Source organism: Theobroma cacao, chromosome 1 (assembly GCF_053813885.1).
Source record: "Theobroma cacao isolate CCN51 chromosome 1, ASM5381388v1, whole genome shotgun sequence".
NCBI lineage: Eukaryota > Viridiplantae > Streptophyta > Magnoliopsida > Malvales > Malvaceae > Theobroma > Theobroma cacao.
The window spans coordinates 15173498-15191833 of NC_142639.1; the positions used below are offsets into that span (position 1 = coordinate 15173498).

The 18336-nt window shown below is 35.2% G+C and overlaps 2 protein-coding genes across 2 annotated transcripts; both read left to right on the forward strand.

The window, feature by feature from the left end:
- The first annotated feature begins 1841 nt into the window (after positions 1-1841).
- Positions 1842-4578, forward strand: LOC18612610 (uncharacterized). Its single transcript, XM_018118841.2, has 5 exons — positions 1842-1980; positions 2958-3130; positions 3501-3599; positions 3713-3864; positions 3946-4578. Exons 2-5 carry the CDS (start codon positions 2960-2962, stop codon positions 4331-4333), a joined length of 810 nt encoding a protein of 269 aa, XP_017974330.1. The 5' UTR covers positions 1842-1980; positions 2958-2959; the 3' UTR covers positions 4334-4578.
- Positions 4579-5026: 448 nt separating this feature from the next.
- On the forward strand, positions 5027-7192 carry OTP80 (Tetratricopeptide repeat (TPR)-like superfamily protein). The gene has a single exon (XM_018118657.2). The coding sequence runs from the start codon at positions 5053-5055 to the stop codon at positions 6949-6951; it is 1899 nt and encodes a 632-aa protein (XP_017974146.2). The 5' UTR covers positions 5027-5052; the 3' UTR covers positions 6952-7192.
- Positions 7193-18336: the final 11144 nt, after the last annotated feature.

Consider the following 18336-nt stretch of genomic DNA (forward strand, 5'->3'; position numbering starts at 1 on the left):
ATGTGTACGCTTTAGCTCGGACTGCCTTTGACTACGTTTTTTGTTGTTGTTGGTAACCAAAATTTTGTTGATAGGTATACTGATTCATCTAGTTAAAGGCTGTTGGAGGTCATTTGCAGTTTCTTGTATATTTATGCTAACATTAGAATTGTATGCAATTGATAGTTGATTTAAATTTATATTAGCATTAGATTGATATATTCTTCCGTAAGTCTTCATAGCATTTTTCGTTCTATCCTTGAAATTGTTGTATTATACTATTCATTTCCCATATATAGAAATATTGAGTTGCTGCAAAGAGGACTGTTGTAATGCAAGATGCATATACCCTCTCTAATGGTTTATACTTGCAGATAATTCTAGTGATGGCCTGTTTTGCTTAATTATAATGTATAGATAGATAGATATATTTTAAATTTCAATCATTGTGTTTGTTTCTCTTTAATTGAATGTTCGATATCCATATCTTGGCTTGCTTGTTGACTCTTAATGGTAGGACTGTTGTAGGACCATTACTCTTGATGGCATGATCTTTCCTTTTTTTTTGGTCACAATTCATGTTACTTTAGAGTATTATATAGATTATCTAGTCAGGGATTTCATTTACGATTGTTTCATTTTATACCACAATTTATTTTGTTTGCGTTCTTGTTGGATAATGAAGTCATTTTTAATGGCATGATTGATCTTGCCTGCATGACACAAGCTCTATACCTGGAATTACATGTTGAGTTTCACAATACCTTAATATACTAGCAGAGTATAAGTCTTCTTATTCCTACTAGTATTATAGAAACTAGAAGGGCATGCATTTCTAATTGACCCTTGATGTGAAGGTATGCACTTGTAATCTTAGTATGAAGTTTGACATTTCGTATGTTTAGCATTTAATTGTCAGCAACAGCAAGTAGTGCAAAGTGGAATTCAGTATATGGATTTTACCGTGTGTTGAATGTGTTGAATAGTGAAGTGCATCAATCTTGTCATGGCTTAGTTCCTGGATTCAATATCCTAGAAGTGAGGTGGGGAATATCCATGAGCATGAAAATGCAATAACCAGGCTGAATGCCTGATGTTGCTACATCTGATAAAACCTTAAAACTGTTCTCTTTTCTGTGTTTTTTTTCGTTGTTTCAAGTCTTATGTCCAATTGAGATAGCAAGTGCATCTTGATTGGTCCAAACATAGTGTATTGCGATGGGTTCTATGTTTGTTTGTTGTTGGTGTTGTTCCTTTTTATGTTTGAGGGCTTGTCCCCACAGATCCGACAGACAATTGGAAGAAATAAACGTGGAATGAAGCCTTGGGGGTTTAACGGCCACAGCATAACATTTCATTCTCTCCAAATTGTTTAAACAAAGTCAAGTGGCTGCATCTGGCTATCTTGTATTTTTCTTGAAAGACAGACTGCTTGTGCTTTACGTGATGGACTATATCTTGATTCTGCAATGATAGTATACAAAATTTTAATCTCACGTCATGTACTCCCTCTCTTACTCAGTTGTTACTCTCATTAATTGGACAGATGGGACATTGGAAATCGTTGTCCATCTGAACAAGGAAAAGAAAACGAAGCTACCAACTTCTAATCCATTCTTTCAACATTAATTGCTTCATTCATTCCTCTTATTTTTCTACATTTTACCTTCCAACGTTTTCGCAAGTAAGAACCTTATCTAGACACGAAAATAATTAATGTAATACTGAAATGTATGATTTCATTTTTTCTAAACGGGCAAAATGAGTATAAAAACATCACTCAAAGTCATACGGTGGGGTAACGGCAGACTTGGAGGTACGTCACCCACAAGATAATAGCACAGTGAAATAAAAACAAAACGACGACGTTTTCTTCAGCGAGGAGAACAACAACACCCCGTGTAACCAAACCGGCTTGAATTTTCAACGCAGTGACGTCGGGCAAAAAGCTTTTGCGACCAACTGATACAACAAGAACAACCGACCAACAGATACTCTAAGGTGCTCTTCTCTCTCCCTCTTTGCTATGGAACATCATTTGCTTATTCTTATTTTGTAATGTAAACCTTTTGCTTTATTATTGAAAACCAAGGATCTCTGATCTGGGAATCACTTACAATCTTCTATCCTATCCCACCTTCAACTGAATTTTATGTGTTGATGGAAAAACAGAGCTAGCATAACAGAAAATTGCTATGTTTCTTGGAAGCCCAGGGGTTAGTTTGGTGGGAAAATGTGGGCATAACTCTAAAATTTTAATCTTCGAGGCTTTTTCATAAATTGGGATTAACACAGGAGGAACTTTAATGTAACACTCAAAAATGTGTTCTTCAAGTGACAATATGTTGCTTTGATTTTGGGCTGCACTCCCATTTTATTGTGGGACTTTTTCTTTTTCTAATTGTAGGATTATTTGTGAGTTTCTGATCTAGAAAATAAGAAGCAATTATGAGATTTGGCTATAGTCTTTCACTGAATCGAACCTGATAGAACATTGTGTAGTATGAAACTTGTATATATGCCGTCGTATTATTTCTAATCAGATCTTGATTATTGTCTGAGCTATATACCTTGTTGACATATTTATCTTTGATTTCAGTATGTTTGTGGTTGATGTCGATCAAGAGTAATATAGGTTGCTTAGGTAGAAAAACAAATGGTTCGAAGAAGAGAGTTAGAAATGGATTTAAACAAAAAGGTTATCTAGTCTTAATGTGGTTGTGATAGAAGTATAAGCAACCTAGCCTTGCTGGACAATATTCTAAAATTTTGCATTCTTCAGGTTTAGATGTGAACTTAGTAATCAACTGTTTATTTCTCTGTATTACTGTAACTATTTTTCAAGCAAATGAAGGATCCTTGTGTCCATAAAATTCTGGTATGCAATTGAGATGATTTTCCATTTCTTAATCCTACCTTGTGATTGACTTGCAAACTCTTCAGCTCTTCTTACAAATGCATATATTGACTTATAACAGAGATGCATGATAATCGAGGACCCCTGCCTGGAGTGTCAGGACCACTGCTAAATCCCCCATCCAGTCCTTTTGGAAATTCATTTTATGGAGCTGGTTCTGGGCTCATTCGAGGAGGATTAGGGGCATATGGAGGGAAACTTTTTGGGTCAGGCTCTGATTACGTACAAAGCAATGTAAGTTATAAGTTATTACAACATCAACAAGATGCAAAAGTAACCTCCTGATATTATGCATGGCAGTTAACCAATCTCTCAAAAATCTTTCTTGTGCCCCACTTTAGTAAATGCATTACTGAGTCCAGGATTTTCTTTCCTGCAAGGGGAACAAAACTGCATTTATTTTACAATTTCCTTTTTAAAGCCTAATAGTGCCACTTTAGCCGTTCTGATAGCTCCATGCTTCCAAGAGGTAAAGATAACCTCCTGATCAGTGGGTCCATTCCCTTTTAACCATTTTGGTAGATGAATTTTTACATGAAAATTATGTATTTTTTGTGATTAAGAATTCAACAGTTTGAATTTGCAAACTGTTTTCGTTTGACAGATAAGCAAGTACTTCTCTGATCCTCAATATTACTTCCAAGTGAATGATCATTATGTCAGGAATAAACTGAAGATTATTCTGCTTCCTTTTCTACACAGAGTAAGCACAAGCTTCTAATAGTGGCTTAAGTACCTCAACCCTTTCTTCTATTGACAACATATATATATATATAAATGACAAAGATTGCTTTATTTATATCTTTGCATGTTTAGGGTCACTGGACAAGAATTACAGAGCCAGTCGGAGGCAAGCTATCTTATAAAGCTCCTGTTAATGACATAAATGCCCCTGATTTATACATTCCATTTATGGCATTTGCTACCTACTTGGTTCTTGCTGGCATCTCATTAGGTCTTTCAGGAAAGTAAGTTTGGACTGTTGGAATGCTTTTAGAGCCTCAAAGTTATCATTATATAACAATCTTCAATTCTCTAATTCATGCCAGGTTTAGTCCAGAGGCCTTGAATTGGCAGTTTGTTAAAGGAATGTTGGGCTGGTTTCTCCAAGTGATGCTGCTGAAGATATCATTGCTTTCACTAGGGGGAGGAGAGTCCCCATTGCTTGACATGATAGCCTATGCTGGATATTCTTTCACTGGGATGTGCGTCGCCGTGGTGGCAAGGATCACTTTAAGCTATGCATATTACTTTATAGTTCTGTGGATATGTTTGTGCATGGGCACCTTCTTGGTGAAGACAATGAAAAGAACTCTGTTTGCAGAGATTAGAAGTTATGACTCAAGCAGGCACCATTATCTCTTGCTCTCCATTGCCCTTGCTCAGTTTCCTTTAATCTTCTGGCTCAGCAACACTACTGGGAATTGGTTTTTCTGAAGCAACTCATTGAGGTTGTTCACGCTTGCTTTGATGGTTCCCGCTGCTGATAGCATTTTATTCTGTCGACAACATACCTTTGCTTGATTCTAGCAATTAAATTCGTTTATATAAGATAGCAGGATAATTCTTTGTAACCCAAAATTAGTTTTTCCTTGTTTAATCCAATCTGCTGTACTAATCATTTGACTTAATTGTGTTTTACACTTAAACTTTTGATTTCGTATCCACTTCCTTTTCCTGTTTCATTAATTTCCTGCAAAAACCCATTGCTAAGAAATAGTAGAGATGTCCATTACTTCATTCTCTTCACTAGTAAAAAGTAGTGGACATCTCTAGTACTTAATCTTAGGGTGACTAATGTACATTAAAATTAATGAATATAACTGAATCTTAAATTTTGTAGGAAGATTATGAGAATGAAATGGATAAATTTTGATCCTCAATTTGTTTAAAAGTATAAAATTAGTGGATATCTTCATTAAAAAGTTAATAAAGAAGATTTCTTTCCTAAAAAGAAAAAGCAAAAGATATGCAAAACCACTGGAACCTAAAATTACTTAACTGTCTTTAAAGGAAATTTTAAAGAGTTAAAGCATTTATAAGAGAGGAAAAGATCAAGTTCAATTAGCTTTTGTATGAGCAAACGAAACAAGAAGCAGGCTATGTTATAAATACAATGCACATTGTTACAGCAGTAACAGTTGAAAGGACAAGAAATGAGTTACTCCACTCTAGCCGTTGTAGGAAACTTTACTTACCCGCCAAATTCAAATCCATATTCCTTCAACTCTACTCTACAAAGAAAAGAATTCATTTCACTCTTAAAAAATTGCAAACGCATCAACCAAACCCTACCAATACATGCCAAAATCATTAGAACCGGCCATGACCAAGATCCTTTTATCCTCTTCGAGCTTCTTCGTCTTAGCTCCACCTTCCACTCCATTAACTATGCCTCCAAGATTTTTCAACAAACACATAACCCAAATGTGTTCCTCTACACTGCTCTCATTGATGGGTTTGTTTTGGCTGGTTCTTACTCTGATGGCATTAGCCTTTATGTTCAAATGATTAATCGATTTATCGTGCCGGATAAGTATGTGATCACCTCTGTTTTGAAAGCTTGTGGGTCTCATTTTGCCTTGAGAGAAGGAAAAGAATTTCATTGCCAAGCTTTGAAACTTGGGTTAAGCTCGAATAGATCGATAACCATGAAGCTGTTGGAATTCTATGGGAAGTGTGGGGAATTTGATGATGCAAGGAAGGTGTTTGATGAAATGGTGGAGAGAGATGTTGTCGCGTCACCAATAATGATTAATTGTTATCTTGATCATGGACTGGTTGAGCAGGCAATTGAGGTTTTCGATCGGGTACGGATTAAGGATACTGTTTGCTGGACTGCAATGATTGACGGGTTGGTCAGGAATGGGGAGATGAATGGGGCTTTAGAGATGTTCAGGGAAATGCAAAAAGAGAATGTGAGGCCTAATGAGATCACTATTGTTTGTGTTTTGTCTGCTTGTTCACATCTGGGAGCGTTAGAGCTTGGAAGATGGGTTCATTCTTACATGGGGAAAGAGCATGGGATAGTGCTTAGTCATTTTGTGGGGGGAGCATTGATCAATATGTATTCGAGGTGTGGTGATATCGATGAGGCAGAGCGAGTTTTTGCAATGATGAAAGAGAGAAATGTGATTACGTATAATTTGATGATTTCAGGGCTTGCGATGCATGGGAAGAGTATTGAAGCTATTGAGATTTTTCAAGTAATGATTAAGAAAGGGCTTTTGCCAACTGGTGTTACCTTTGTTGCTGTTCTGAATGCTTGTAGTCATGGAGGTTTGGTAGATTTTGGGTTTGAGATTTTCCTCTCTATGACTAGAGATTATGGGATTCAGCCACAGGTTGAGCACTATGGATGTATTGTTGACCTTCTTGGTCGTGTAGGCCGTCTTAAAGAGGCTTTTGATTTTATTAGAAGCATGAAAATAGCACCAGATCATGTCATGTTGGTGGCTTTTCTAAGTGCTTGCAAAATCCATGGAAACCTTGAATTAGGAGAGCAAGTTGCGAGAATCTTAGTAAATCATGGAGTTGTAGATTCTGGGACTTACATTCTGCTATCAAATGTTTATGCTTCATTAGGGAAATGGAAAGAAGCGGCTCATATCAGGGCAAAGATGAAGGAGGATGGAATACAAAAAGAACCAGCTTGTAGTTCCATTGAAGTGAATAATGAAATCCACGAGTTTCTTCTGGGAGACCTAAGGCACCCTCAAAAGGGAAAAATCTATGAGAAGTTAGAGGAATTGAACCAAATATTAAGAGAAGCTGGATATACTCCGGCAACAGAGGTTGTTCTGCATGATATTGAAGACTGGGAGAAAGAGCAGGCTTTAGCAATACATAGCGAGAGGCTTGCAATATGCTATGGTCTAATCTCTACTAAACCATTTACCACAATAAGGGTTGTGAAGAACTTAAGGGTTTGTGATGATTGCCACTCAACGATCAAGCTCATTGCTAAGATTACTAGGAGGAAAATTGTGGTGAGGGATCGCAGAAGATTCCACCACTTTGAGAATGGGAATTGTTCTTGTGGAGATTACTGGTGATTAAAAATGAAAAAGAAAAATATCTGGCTGTGATTAGTCAAAAGAAGACCTCAGCATGAGGATTGAGTAGAGCTTCAGTTTGTTCACCATTGCTTATAACATTTGTATGTTGACTATAGCTTGTACAGGTAGTGTGATTAAGTAACGTCTGTATTTTGTCAACAACTGTAAATCCAAGGGGTTCAATGTTCATTATCAATGATAAGAAAAGAAGAAGAAAAAGTTATGCAACAACTACAAATATATGGTCATTTTCTATTCTCATTGTTGGATATGAATATGAATTTCGTTGTTGTTTTCCGATGTCACAACAAGAATGCATCACCCATTGGAAGATCTTGTTAAGTGGGATCCACCACTAATTAATCAGAACCGTAAGATAACATAATCTTTTTGCGTGAAACGAGGAATTCCCTCCTAATATACGTACGAGAGGGGTATAACTGTCGTTTTCAAGTTTTTCTAACGTAAGAGGTAAGCAAAAGTTAGTTAATTGAATTAATTGATCAAATTCAGGATATGTTAATTTAGTTAAATTAATTAAGTCGTTTAAAAAATTTGGTTAAATCCATTAAACTGGGTCAATTCTGTTAAAAAATTTTAAAACCTGCTAATCAACTTAATCGATTTTGAATTTAATATGTTTTAAAGGTTTTTGTTTTTACACGTATGCATTCACACAGTTTTTTGTACTTATATATGAATAAAGGGTTTAAATTTGATCATCAAGACATCAAACAACAAAAAATAAAATAAGAGTAATAAATTACATAATCTCATTGCTATTTTATTTTTTTTATTTCTAAATTTATATATATATATATATATATATATAATACATGGCTATATTAAAAATTTCCAATGCAAAAAAAGTCAATTTACATAGTAAATCTTTCTTTAGACATGAATATCGTTGATATAATCATATCAAACATCTATATAAAATTAAGCATAATGCAAAATATAATGATAACTATATGAAAATTTAAATTATTAATATAATAAAATAACTTATTAATATGGTAATTTAATTAACATTTAATATATTACAGTATATTATACTATAGTAATACAATATTACTTATTATATTAAAATAGTAACTTATTAATATACTCATATAGTAATACACTAAATATTACTATACTATATATTATACTATAGTAATATGGTATAACTTTTATTATATTATTAATATGAATTTGGTATTTGTTTTTGGATGTTCTGTACTGTTTGTAATCTCTATATAATAAGAAATTTTGATATAGCTGTCATTATATTTTGCATTATGTTTAATTTTATATAGGTATTTTATATGATTATATCAATGATATTAATGTCTAAACAAGGATTTATTGTATTGAAAAGTTGAATATCGGCATGGATTATATATTTATCTACAAATAAAACTTGAAATTCAACAAAAATGAAAATACTAATTGGATTATGTGTTTTTTTTTTTTTTGGGATAAGCAAGATATGTATATTTCATATGCAAAAGAGCCAAAAATGATACAAAAGGAGGAGTAGTGGATAACAAAAGGAAGTTCAACTTTACTCCACAATAACTGATCTTGCTTGGTTAACTAGCAGGTAAAGGGAGAAACAAAAACCCGTACAAAGGGGTCAATCCAACGAGGATCAAACTCAAGCCTAGCAAGGTTCATCCAAATAAAAAGTAGCAGGAGGAAAAACTCAAAAGACAAAAGGAACATAGCAATCGATAGGAACCCATAAGCACAACCAGAGGAAAATTATTTGTTCACACAAATCCAGAGCAAAGGTTGTGAGTTGTGAGTTGTGAGCGTGACAAACTCTTTTTGGCCAGGTGATCTGCTTTGTCATTAGCAAATCTAGGAATGTGGTTAATATTCCGGTTTCCGACTGTACAAAGAATCTTAAGGATTTTCATAATTAACGGCCTTAATTTCCATGGAACTTCAGATGGCTTTTTGAGCCAGTCAATGACGTTTTTGGAGTCCTAGTCAGTCAATAAAGAATGGGAAGAGCACCACCTTAAAGCTGCAAAAATCGTTGCAGCTTCATTGATAGCAAGCAATTCAGCATTACTGGCACAAGTAACCTTTCTTTGCGAGTGTCTCTTTTACAGCCAAACGACCTCTCACGAGCTGCCAGCAAAAGATCTTGATTTTGAAAAGAGCTAAACTCGACCATATCAACTTCCAGTGATTAACACTATGGGTATTAGTGAGCATGACTTGTCGACAAAAAGATTTGGAGGTACAGTTGGCTTGAAGGGTCCATTTCCAAATGAGTTTATTAGGGAAGACTTTGTCCATAACCTGATTATCCAAGGTTGAGTTAAAATAGTCCCACTGCTCACACTCCCAACCAAAGACGCATCTCCAAAGTTCAATTTTCCAAGCCCAATTATTCTCGGACCATTCATCAAATTCACAAATTTTCCCATCTTTTTTAAAGAGCGAGAACAAAGACTCGTGGAAAAACATATTTGAGAATGAAGCATTCGATCCATTCTGTCTTACTAAAAGTCGATTTTACTACCATCACCCAAAAAGAGATGGGTGCCCTCATAAACAAAATTGCCATACTCACATCTCCCATAAAGAGGCTTGGTTGTATTTTTCCACATGGAAGAGGCTTTATTGTTGCCGTTAGGACTCGGAGTAAGGCTGTTGTGACCTAATCCCAGTTTAACGTCAACAATCTACCTCCAAAAACTTCCTGATTCATTACCATACCTCCATAACCATTTGTTGAGAAGAACCCTGTTTTTGAGTCCAAGTTCGATCATCCAAAGTCCACCAAAATCTTTATAATTATACACATTAGCCCATTTGACGTGATGCAATCTACGAACTAGATTAGGACCACCCCATAAGAACCTCTTTTGGATATTTTCAATGGGTTTCTTGACTTTTACCGACTTCTGGAAAAGAGACATGAAGAAAAGAGGCATGTTGTTCATGACAGATCTCAACAAAGTAACTCGCCCACAAATATATAACACTTTAGCTTTCCATGCTGCTAATTTACTTTCTAACTTTTGTATGAGAGGCTGTCAGATGGTGATAGAGCTAGCTGGGACACCGAAAGGAAGTTTAAGGTAAGATGACAGAAGAGTCTCGAGTTGGTAGCCAACAAGATCAACCCACTACCTTGTCAACTGTTGATCCAGTCCCACAATATAAAAAGCTCTTTTGAAAATTAATTTTAAGGCTAGAGACAACTTGAAAACATCTAAGTAATCATTTAGTATTAAAGAGAAAGATAGGATCTAGGTCACAGATGATTACCATGTCATCAACGTATTGCAAATAGGTCACATTAACTTCTAAGGAGCCAACTTCAATTCCTTTTATGGGTTGCAGATCAGCAACTTTAAACAACATGGCATTAAGAACTTCAACCACACTATTAAAAAGCAGAGGTAAGAGAGGACATCTTTGACATAGCCTTTTCTTCATGTGAACCTCTTTAGAAGGCGAGCCATTAACAAGAACAAACACTATGGCAGTGGTGGCACATGATCTAACCCACATACGCCATTTGTTTTCAAATCCCATCATCTTCTTAGCGAAATCAAGAAAATCCCAAGAGAAGCTATCAAAAGCCTTTTCAAAATCAACTTTGAGAAAGATCCCACATTTGCTATTCTTCTTTATGGAGTCAATCATTTCATTGGCGATGAAAGCACAATCAAGGAGCTGTTTTCCTTTGACGAAGGCAAATTGGTTAACCCTACAACCTCATCAATAACTTTTTGTAGTTGAAGAGCTAAAGCTTTAGTAATAATCTTGTAAATGTAACCAATAAGACTAATAGGGCAGAAGTCATTCAGAGAGCTTCTATTGTCTTTCTTAGGCACCAAAGTGATAAAAGAAGCATTGATCCTTTTGCCTTTAATCCTGAAGTTCTAAATTCGATGACAAAATCCATCACATCATTTTTGATGACCTTCCACTATTTTTTGACGAACCAAAAATTGAAACTGTTAGGGCCGAAGGTTTTGTTACCTTTACAACTATCAATGGCATCCTAGATTTCCTGCTCAGATAAAAGAGAATCGAGGAAAGCAACTGACTGTTCTTTGACAATGGCAACAAGGCAGTTAAGCTCCCTCAATCTCACCAAAGTTCGATGGTTGTAGATATCTTCAAAATGACAAGCTACCACTTCTTTAATTTCAACCAAATCAGTAAGTTCCCTACCAGGATAGTTAAGATTAACAATATAGTTAGATCTTCGCCTGGAAGACGCTACATTATGGAAGTAGCGCATGTTACGATCCCTCTCAAGAAACCACTTAATTCGGGATTTTTTGTGCCTTGCTTTCTCATCAATTCTTAAAAGTCTCTAAAGCTCGCTTTTCTTCTCAATAAGATTTTTCCTCAACCTAACATCAGAATTTCCTTACTAGATGTTGACTTCAATACTATGAAATTTAGCTTTAAGTGTACGAATCACAACACTCATGTTCCCAAATATCCTCTATTACCATTACCTAATAGGTTGTTTGATACCCCTCAATCTGAGCCAAATCGCTTTCGACTTGCCTATAAACCTTTTTGTCTCGTGCCATGCCTCTAAAAACATGTCACTGAAAGAATGCTCCTCCAGCCAATGGTTGTAAAATCGAAAAGGGTTTGGGCCCCAATTAAACTCCTCAAGACAAATCATGAACGGGTTGTGATTAGATATAGATGCCAAAAGACAAAGTTAAACTAAACCCGACCACTTCTCCATTAACTCAACCACAATAAGGAACTTGTCTAGTTTATTGAAAGAAACACCTTCTCGACATTTGCCCCAAGTGAAGCTACTACAATTCAATGGCATGTCCAAAAGTTCTATCTCCTGAATAAAATTGCTGCACTGAATTAGAGTATTTTCAACAACATTGCACCCAAATCTTTTTTTAGTGCATTTTACTATATTAAAGTCATTGCCAATAACCCAGGCAATGTCCCATACCCTGATGGCTTGAAGAAGTTTTCCCCAAAAAGAGACTGTTCACCCTCAACGTTAAGACCATAGATATTTCCAATGCCAACAAAATCATTAAGACCCTAAATTGTACTTTTAATGAGAATGAACCTTCTAGTTACCACTAATTCCTGAACTTTAAAATAATCATCTCTCTACCAAGTGATTAAGCCACCTAAAGCTCCATTAGCATTGGAAGCAATCCAACCACATGTCCTTCTTCTTCAGATTCTATCAACAATTCCTAAATCAACATTCTATGATTTTGTCTCCTAAAGCAATAAGAAATTTGGCTTGTGCTTTAATGAAAGGCATTGCACAACACGTTTTTTCTTAGGTCTCCCAATACCTCGTATATTCCAAGAAATAATAGTCATGTAAGATGGTAATGAACATACACACTAACAAAAAAGATGAAAATTGCAACATAGCTAAAACAAACAAACAACCTAAAATAAAGATCAAACATTTCTTTCATCAATTCTAATAAATACACTAACCATGTCTGAATCATCATGTTCAAAAACCATACCAACCTTTTTTCTCCAATGTGTTAGTAGCTTCTTTAATAGTTATTGAATTTCTCATGGCGATGTCATCACTAGTAATATGTTCATCTAACCTTCAAACGATCTCAATTCTTCTTTACCTCCCCCTTGTGAGGCATTTCTCCTAGACCCTCTTCCTTTTCCATGCCTTGTGCCAGCCCGGGTCATATTCTATCTGGAACGAACGACAGTGGTGGACTCCACTTCACTATTTTTTTCATCACCCAAATTTTTAGCACAAGTATTTTCCTCACACACCAGGTTTATGATAACTAATTTAGGCTCGTCCGTTTCAATGGTGGGAATCACAACTGCCGTAGCCTCTTAAAGTAAGAAATTCATCCAAGTCACCATTACCACTTCTCAAGAATCGTTAACTTAGGCCTCAACATGCCGCTCAGCTTCTTTATCGCTTAGTTCAGAAGGGTGAATAGGCTTTATGGTGCTACAAATCAGTTGAAACGAAGTTTGCTCCTTCACAATGCCATCAAACAGTGCAAAAGTCGCTTGACTCAATAGCTCCAATTCTGACAAGCAATGGTATTCCTCAATTGAAGCCTTGGCCATCACCCTTGTCAGATGAGAACAACATCGTCATAAAGATCGAGGGACTTCTTCACAAGTATTAGACAATCTTCAGATCTACCCCATGGGCTTGAAGAGGCATTGGATTCAGACTTTTCAAATAAGTAAAGCCTAATTGGGCACTTGAGATTGACCTTTGATTGGTGAATGCAGTGATGACATAATGAAAATGGGCTGATGTTAAGATCAAAGGTGGGCTTGGTTCTGTTAACCACAGGCTCGACATCACTATGCACTCCTTGATTCCAATTGCATTACGCACTTAACTTTTTCAATTCAAAATTCAATTTTCCATATGGAAAAGATAAGTTAGCCTTTACCCTTTAGGGGAACATGTCGGTTGAGTCTTCCTGAGTGGATGTCCGGTTAAGAAGCTTGCTTTTGGAACAGTTTTTGGTGGCTTCTAATAGTGCCTTTGCCCTTTCATTGGACTTCAAATCCACACTAAATCTCAAAACCATCCTAGATCCATTAATAGTAACCTTTTTCCAAGCATGAATAACCACATCCTTGTCTGCCATGATAAGAACACTTGCATAATCCAATCGCTCCAAACGACTGCTGGTATTGTTAATTTTAATGACTCGTCCCCATAAATTACTAATTTTCCTGAACATAGGATCACACCAGAAATGAAGAGAAAAATTCTCAATTTTAATCCAATTGCTTTTTTATCACCTTCAACAGCCACAGTTAACAATATGATGCTAAAAAACGATGGCTTTAATAGTTCAGGATAATCGGCAAGGATGATCTTCATTTCTTCCAAGTCCCCGAAAATGAACATGGCCTTCAGAAAACCATAAGAATGAATAGTCATAGGAATACCTTGCTGACACAAGCTAGATTGAATGAAATTCAGAAAGGTACCCTCTTTCAAGATAGCAATGGCACTTTTTTTGGTCCATTCAATTTCTTTATCTGAAATGGACACAATGAGATCAACAGGCTAGGAATTTGCTTGTCAAGGGATACCCTTGTTAGGGTAGGATTTTGAAGATCTCTGTTCACCAAGCCTTTGAGGAAAATTTCTTTAAATGTTCTTTTGGACCTTAACTCACTTTACCAATAACAACTTCCTTGCCTAAGATTCCAGGCCTCTTAGAGATGGTTCTATTCACCATGATATTTCGACCATCCAGATTAACACCATTCCCCTGAACAACAGCTTCGTGCAATTGATAATGCAATTTGAGCCTTTAATTTATATATGAGTATGAAAAAAATTATGTAAATGCATACATGCAAGAATGCTTTTTAAAAAAATATGAAATCCAAATTTGGTTTACTTGGTTAACTGACTTCAAACTTTTTTAAATGAATCAATCCAATTTAATTGGCTTCCTTAATTGATTTAACCACATTTATTGAATTAATTGACCCAAATTAATTGAATTTTGTTAATTAATTCAATTAAGTCAGTTTTAATTGACTTTTGCTTACCCTTAAACCACTTTAAATATTATTTCTTGTGTGTTTTTTTTTTCTTTGCCAATAAAGTGGATTTCATTAATAACTGCTATAGGTAGTGAGGAGTTAGTGTGACCTAAGTACAACATAGAAATGCAAGCACCCAACTAACTAACATACAAAATTCATTAATACAAATGCGGACAAATAATTGGTAGAGCTAGTATGGACATGAAACCACATCTAATAGGCTAAGTTACATATAGAAGATGTGAAACATATATAAGAGAGAAAAGTAATGACAAAGCTACCACCATTTTGAAAGCATTGGTGAGAACATAATCTCACACTTTCACCATTTTAGATAGCATGTTTGTAAGAGAATTACCTTCCCATAGAGTGTTGAAAATAATCCTCTGAGAGCAACTTGAAGTGCGTCAATCTCATTTAACACATGCCAAATGTTCTAAGGACAACCCATCTTTTCCTTCAAATTGAGCATTGTGTTGAAGTCTCCTATACATAACTAGCATTTATTGAATGACAACTTAAGCCCAATTTGTTCATACCATAAAGCTTGTTTATTGTCAACATCATAGGGTGCATATACATTGACAATGTTACATGAAAAGTGAACAATCCATGTGCTCTGCAAGAGAATAAATTTGCTCCAAGCAGTTGTTAACGTGAAAAGGGACTTATTGCATATTGTAATTATACCATCGGACCTCTTATCTATTTCTAAATATAACCACTCTAGATTGCTCATTGCCCATAATCTTTCCATTACTCTATCCACATTTTCAGATAGCTTTTTCTCTTGGAGATGTACTATCTTTGGTTTGCTTACAAAAGTAGCTTTCTTTAACATCCTTGTCTTGGTAGCATTACCCGAACCCTTTACATTCCGAGTCATTAAATGCATTGTGAGGGAAAAGTGACCTATAATAATAGATTGACCAAGGCAAATATATTCCAAAATAGCTCAATTAGTTTAGCACATACAGCATGAAATGACGACCCATTTGGCTATTTTCTAAATTTTGCTCAAAATGTGATTTTCTAGGTAGTTTGGTGTGGGCTCAAGCTTTAAACTAGTTTTCCAAATATCTTCATCTTCTTTTAAAATAATTCATTTCGGTGGCTAATATCAACATTAAAAAAGGTAGAGGCTAAAGATGGACTGTTCGGGTTTGGTGGGCATGTCTTCTTGGTGAGACCTTTAATCCCCTTCTTCCTTAATTTCTTAAATTTCCTTGTAGTTTTTGCAAGTATCCCTTCTTCAAGAAAATCTACCAAGCACAGCTCATCAAGGTGATCTTCAGAGTTAGTTGTTTTAGTCGTTTCCAAATCTGCATGTTTTTAATGGGTGTTCAAAAAAGAACTTACAAGGCTACTAGTTTGCAAGTAGTGTAGTCGCAACTGCTAGTTTGTGGGTGAGGATAAAACATGTCAAAAGCATTTAAGAGAAATAGGTCAACTTGACAATTGAGTTCTATCACCAAGTGGGATTAGGGCGGGTTAAACTGGTTAAACACCAAATTGGTTTAGATATTTAATTGGGCATGTGGTTAGCAAAGGGACCTAAGTTTTCCATTATAAGTCCAAAATTTTTAATAAAATTAGAGCATGGGCCTACCTTTCCACATAGACTTGAATCAAGTCCGCTGTAAGCAACTGGTTTATATTATGCGTAACTGGGTTTGTAGCATCAGCAATTAAACTTGGGCCTTGGCATGTTGGGCTTAGGTAAGGCACATTGTTGAGTTGCGAGAGCATCTGGGCCAAGCATGGGCTCATGTAGCTTCAATTGTGTCATCGTTGGGCTCACTTATTAATAACTCTATTTCATATAGCTATTTTATCACATTTTGAACATTAAATTTGCTAAGTTCTCGAGAATTAATATATGAATTAGGTATTTTTAAGTATTTATTTTATTTTAGTAAATTATGTTAGGTTCCTTTGCTTTAAGTTAATTTATGATATTTTGTTTTAAGTTTAGTTATTATTTAAGTTAGTTTGTTGCTTTTGTAGGTGTGCTTTGAAAAGGGTGATAATTTGTGAAGAAAAATGCATTCAAGCTACAGACTTTCACTGCACATGTTTTGGTATTTTGAGCATATCTTTCACTACAATAGTCCAATTGATTTGATTCTTGAGCAATTGGAAAGCTAAGAGACAGAAATACAACTTTCATGTTAATCACTTTACCTAGTTCAGACTCAAAGAAGCAGAAAATCACGTCACAAGAGGAAAAAGTGTAGAAAAACCAGAAATTCCAAGCCAGAGTGTGGAACGCCATGGCCATGGAAGAATGAGCACTGCAGTGCCTTGACAAAGGATGTACACTTCAAAAAACCAAAGGCTTTGGCACCATTACCTTCAAGGAGATAGTGCAGTGGTGCCCAAAAGGAAAATGTGAAAAAAAAATAAAAAAAGCTACGGCACCATGTCGCCCAAGGAGAAAAGGTTGCGGCACCCACATGCTAAGGGAGAATCAAGGTGCATTTGGGCTTCTATTTTGACATAGATTCAAGCTTTATTTAACCCATCTTTTAGAGCACGTTTAAGAAAAAAAAGCAAAGGTTTTTTGAAGAAAAAGAGGCATTTAAGCTAGCAATAAAAAAAAGAAAACAAGGAAGATTGCAAATCAAAGAGTTGACAAATCTTAGAATTCTTTCTTCTTTTGTTATCTTTATATTTTTTTGTTTAGTTTTGATGGTTAAACTTTTTTGGATGATGTTTTTAATAGATATGTGGAATTAAATTTTGAATTTGGAATTGTAATTGAACCCAATGTGTAGTTTGAATTTTTAATATTCTTTCCTATTTAGAATTGATAGTGTTTGAATTATTTATTTCAATCTTGTTCTTAAGGCGTTTGATTGCTTGATCACCAATTAGATTGATTTGAAAACCTAAACGGAATTGGAAGTGGGAGTTTACAATAAGCCATGGATGAGTGTTCAATATCAATTGTATGGAATAATTGATTTAATTCACATGTAGGGCAAGAATACACTTATATGTCATATGTAACCATAATTAAAGTTTAAGCTTAATGAGTCTTTCTTAATTTCAATTTGCATAGGAATATAGTAAGTTAGTTAAGGAAAATATGTTTATAAGAACTTTAAAAGAGACTTATAATACATTAGAGCTCTAGGTTAATAACTTAAGCTTATCTAGTGAAGTAAAGAAAGAGTAGAAAAGATTCAGATGAAACTATGAGGGGATATTGTGGTTCTAGACTTTTGATTGATTGATTCTAATTAAATTGTTACTTTTGTTTTTAGTTTTTGTTTTAGTTTCTTTAATTGTTAGTAGTTTTAAATTCAGTTGTTTGGATAAGATTAAGTTGTATTAATTTTAGTACTTAGCAAAAAGATTTGAGCAATTTTTCGTGAGAACGAACTTTACTTTCTATTATGTTATCTATTAATGATACGTGCACTTGCATGGTGAATCCAACAACACTTATAATTGCCACATATCTTTCAGGTTGGGCTTTTATTAAATGGGCATTCTAGTTCATGGCACTAGGTACCCTATTACGTCAAAAGCTACTTGGTCTGCATTTTTCTTTTGCAAGTAATGAGCCAATATTTTCTTCAAGCAACATTAGGCTTTTTCTTTTGTCAACCATCTTGTTGGGTTGACTCACCCTAACTTTCTTAACATCAACAACTGCCATGGGTGGCAATTGGAAATCTTTTGATGAGGATTTAGAGGATAAGTAAGACATATTGTAGAATTTCCTCCTATTAAAATCAACCTGGATATTTCGCAACATAATTGAGGGCAATTTCATGCACATTTATAAAGAAAATTTGGTTTTCAACAGTAAGATGAATACACTCATCTTAAATTGCA

What these genes read in the sequence shown, in the direction of transcription:
- OTP80 (XM_018118657.2), top strand. Translation starts at nt 5,053, where the DNA reads ATGAGTTACTCCACTCTAGCCGTTGTAGGAAACTTTACTTACCCGCCA.
- LOC18612610 (XM_018118841.2), top strand. Translation starts at nt 2,960, where the DNA reads ATGCATGATAATCGAGGACCCCTGCCTGGAGTGTCAGGACCACTGCTA. An exon ending in CTGATTACGTACAAAGCAAT is followed by an intron (nt 3,131 to 3,500) that starts GTAAGTTATAAG and finishes TTCGTTTGACAG; the next exon opens with ATAAGCAAGTACTTCTCTGA. An exon ending in TGCTTCCTTTTCTACACAGA is followed by an intron (nt 3,600 to 3,712) that starts GTAAGCACAAGC and finishes TTGCATGTTTAG; the next exon opens with GGTCACTGGACAAGAATTAC.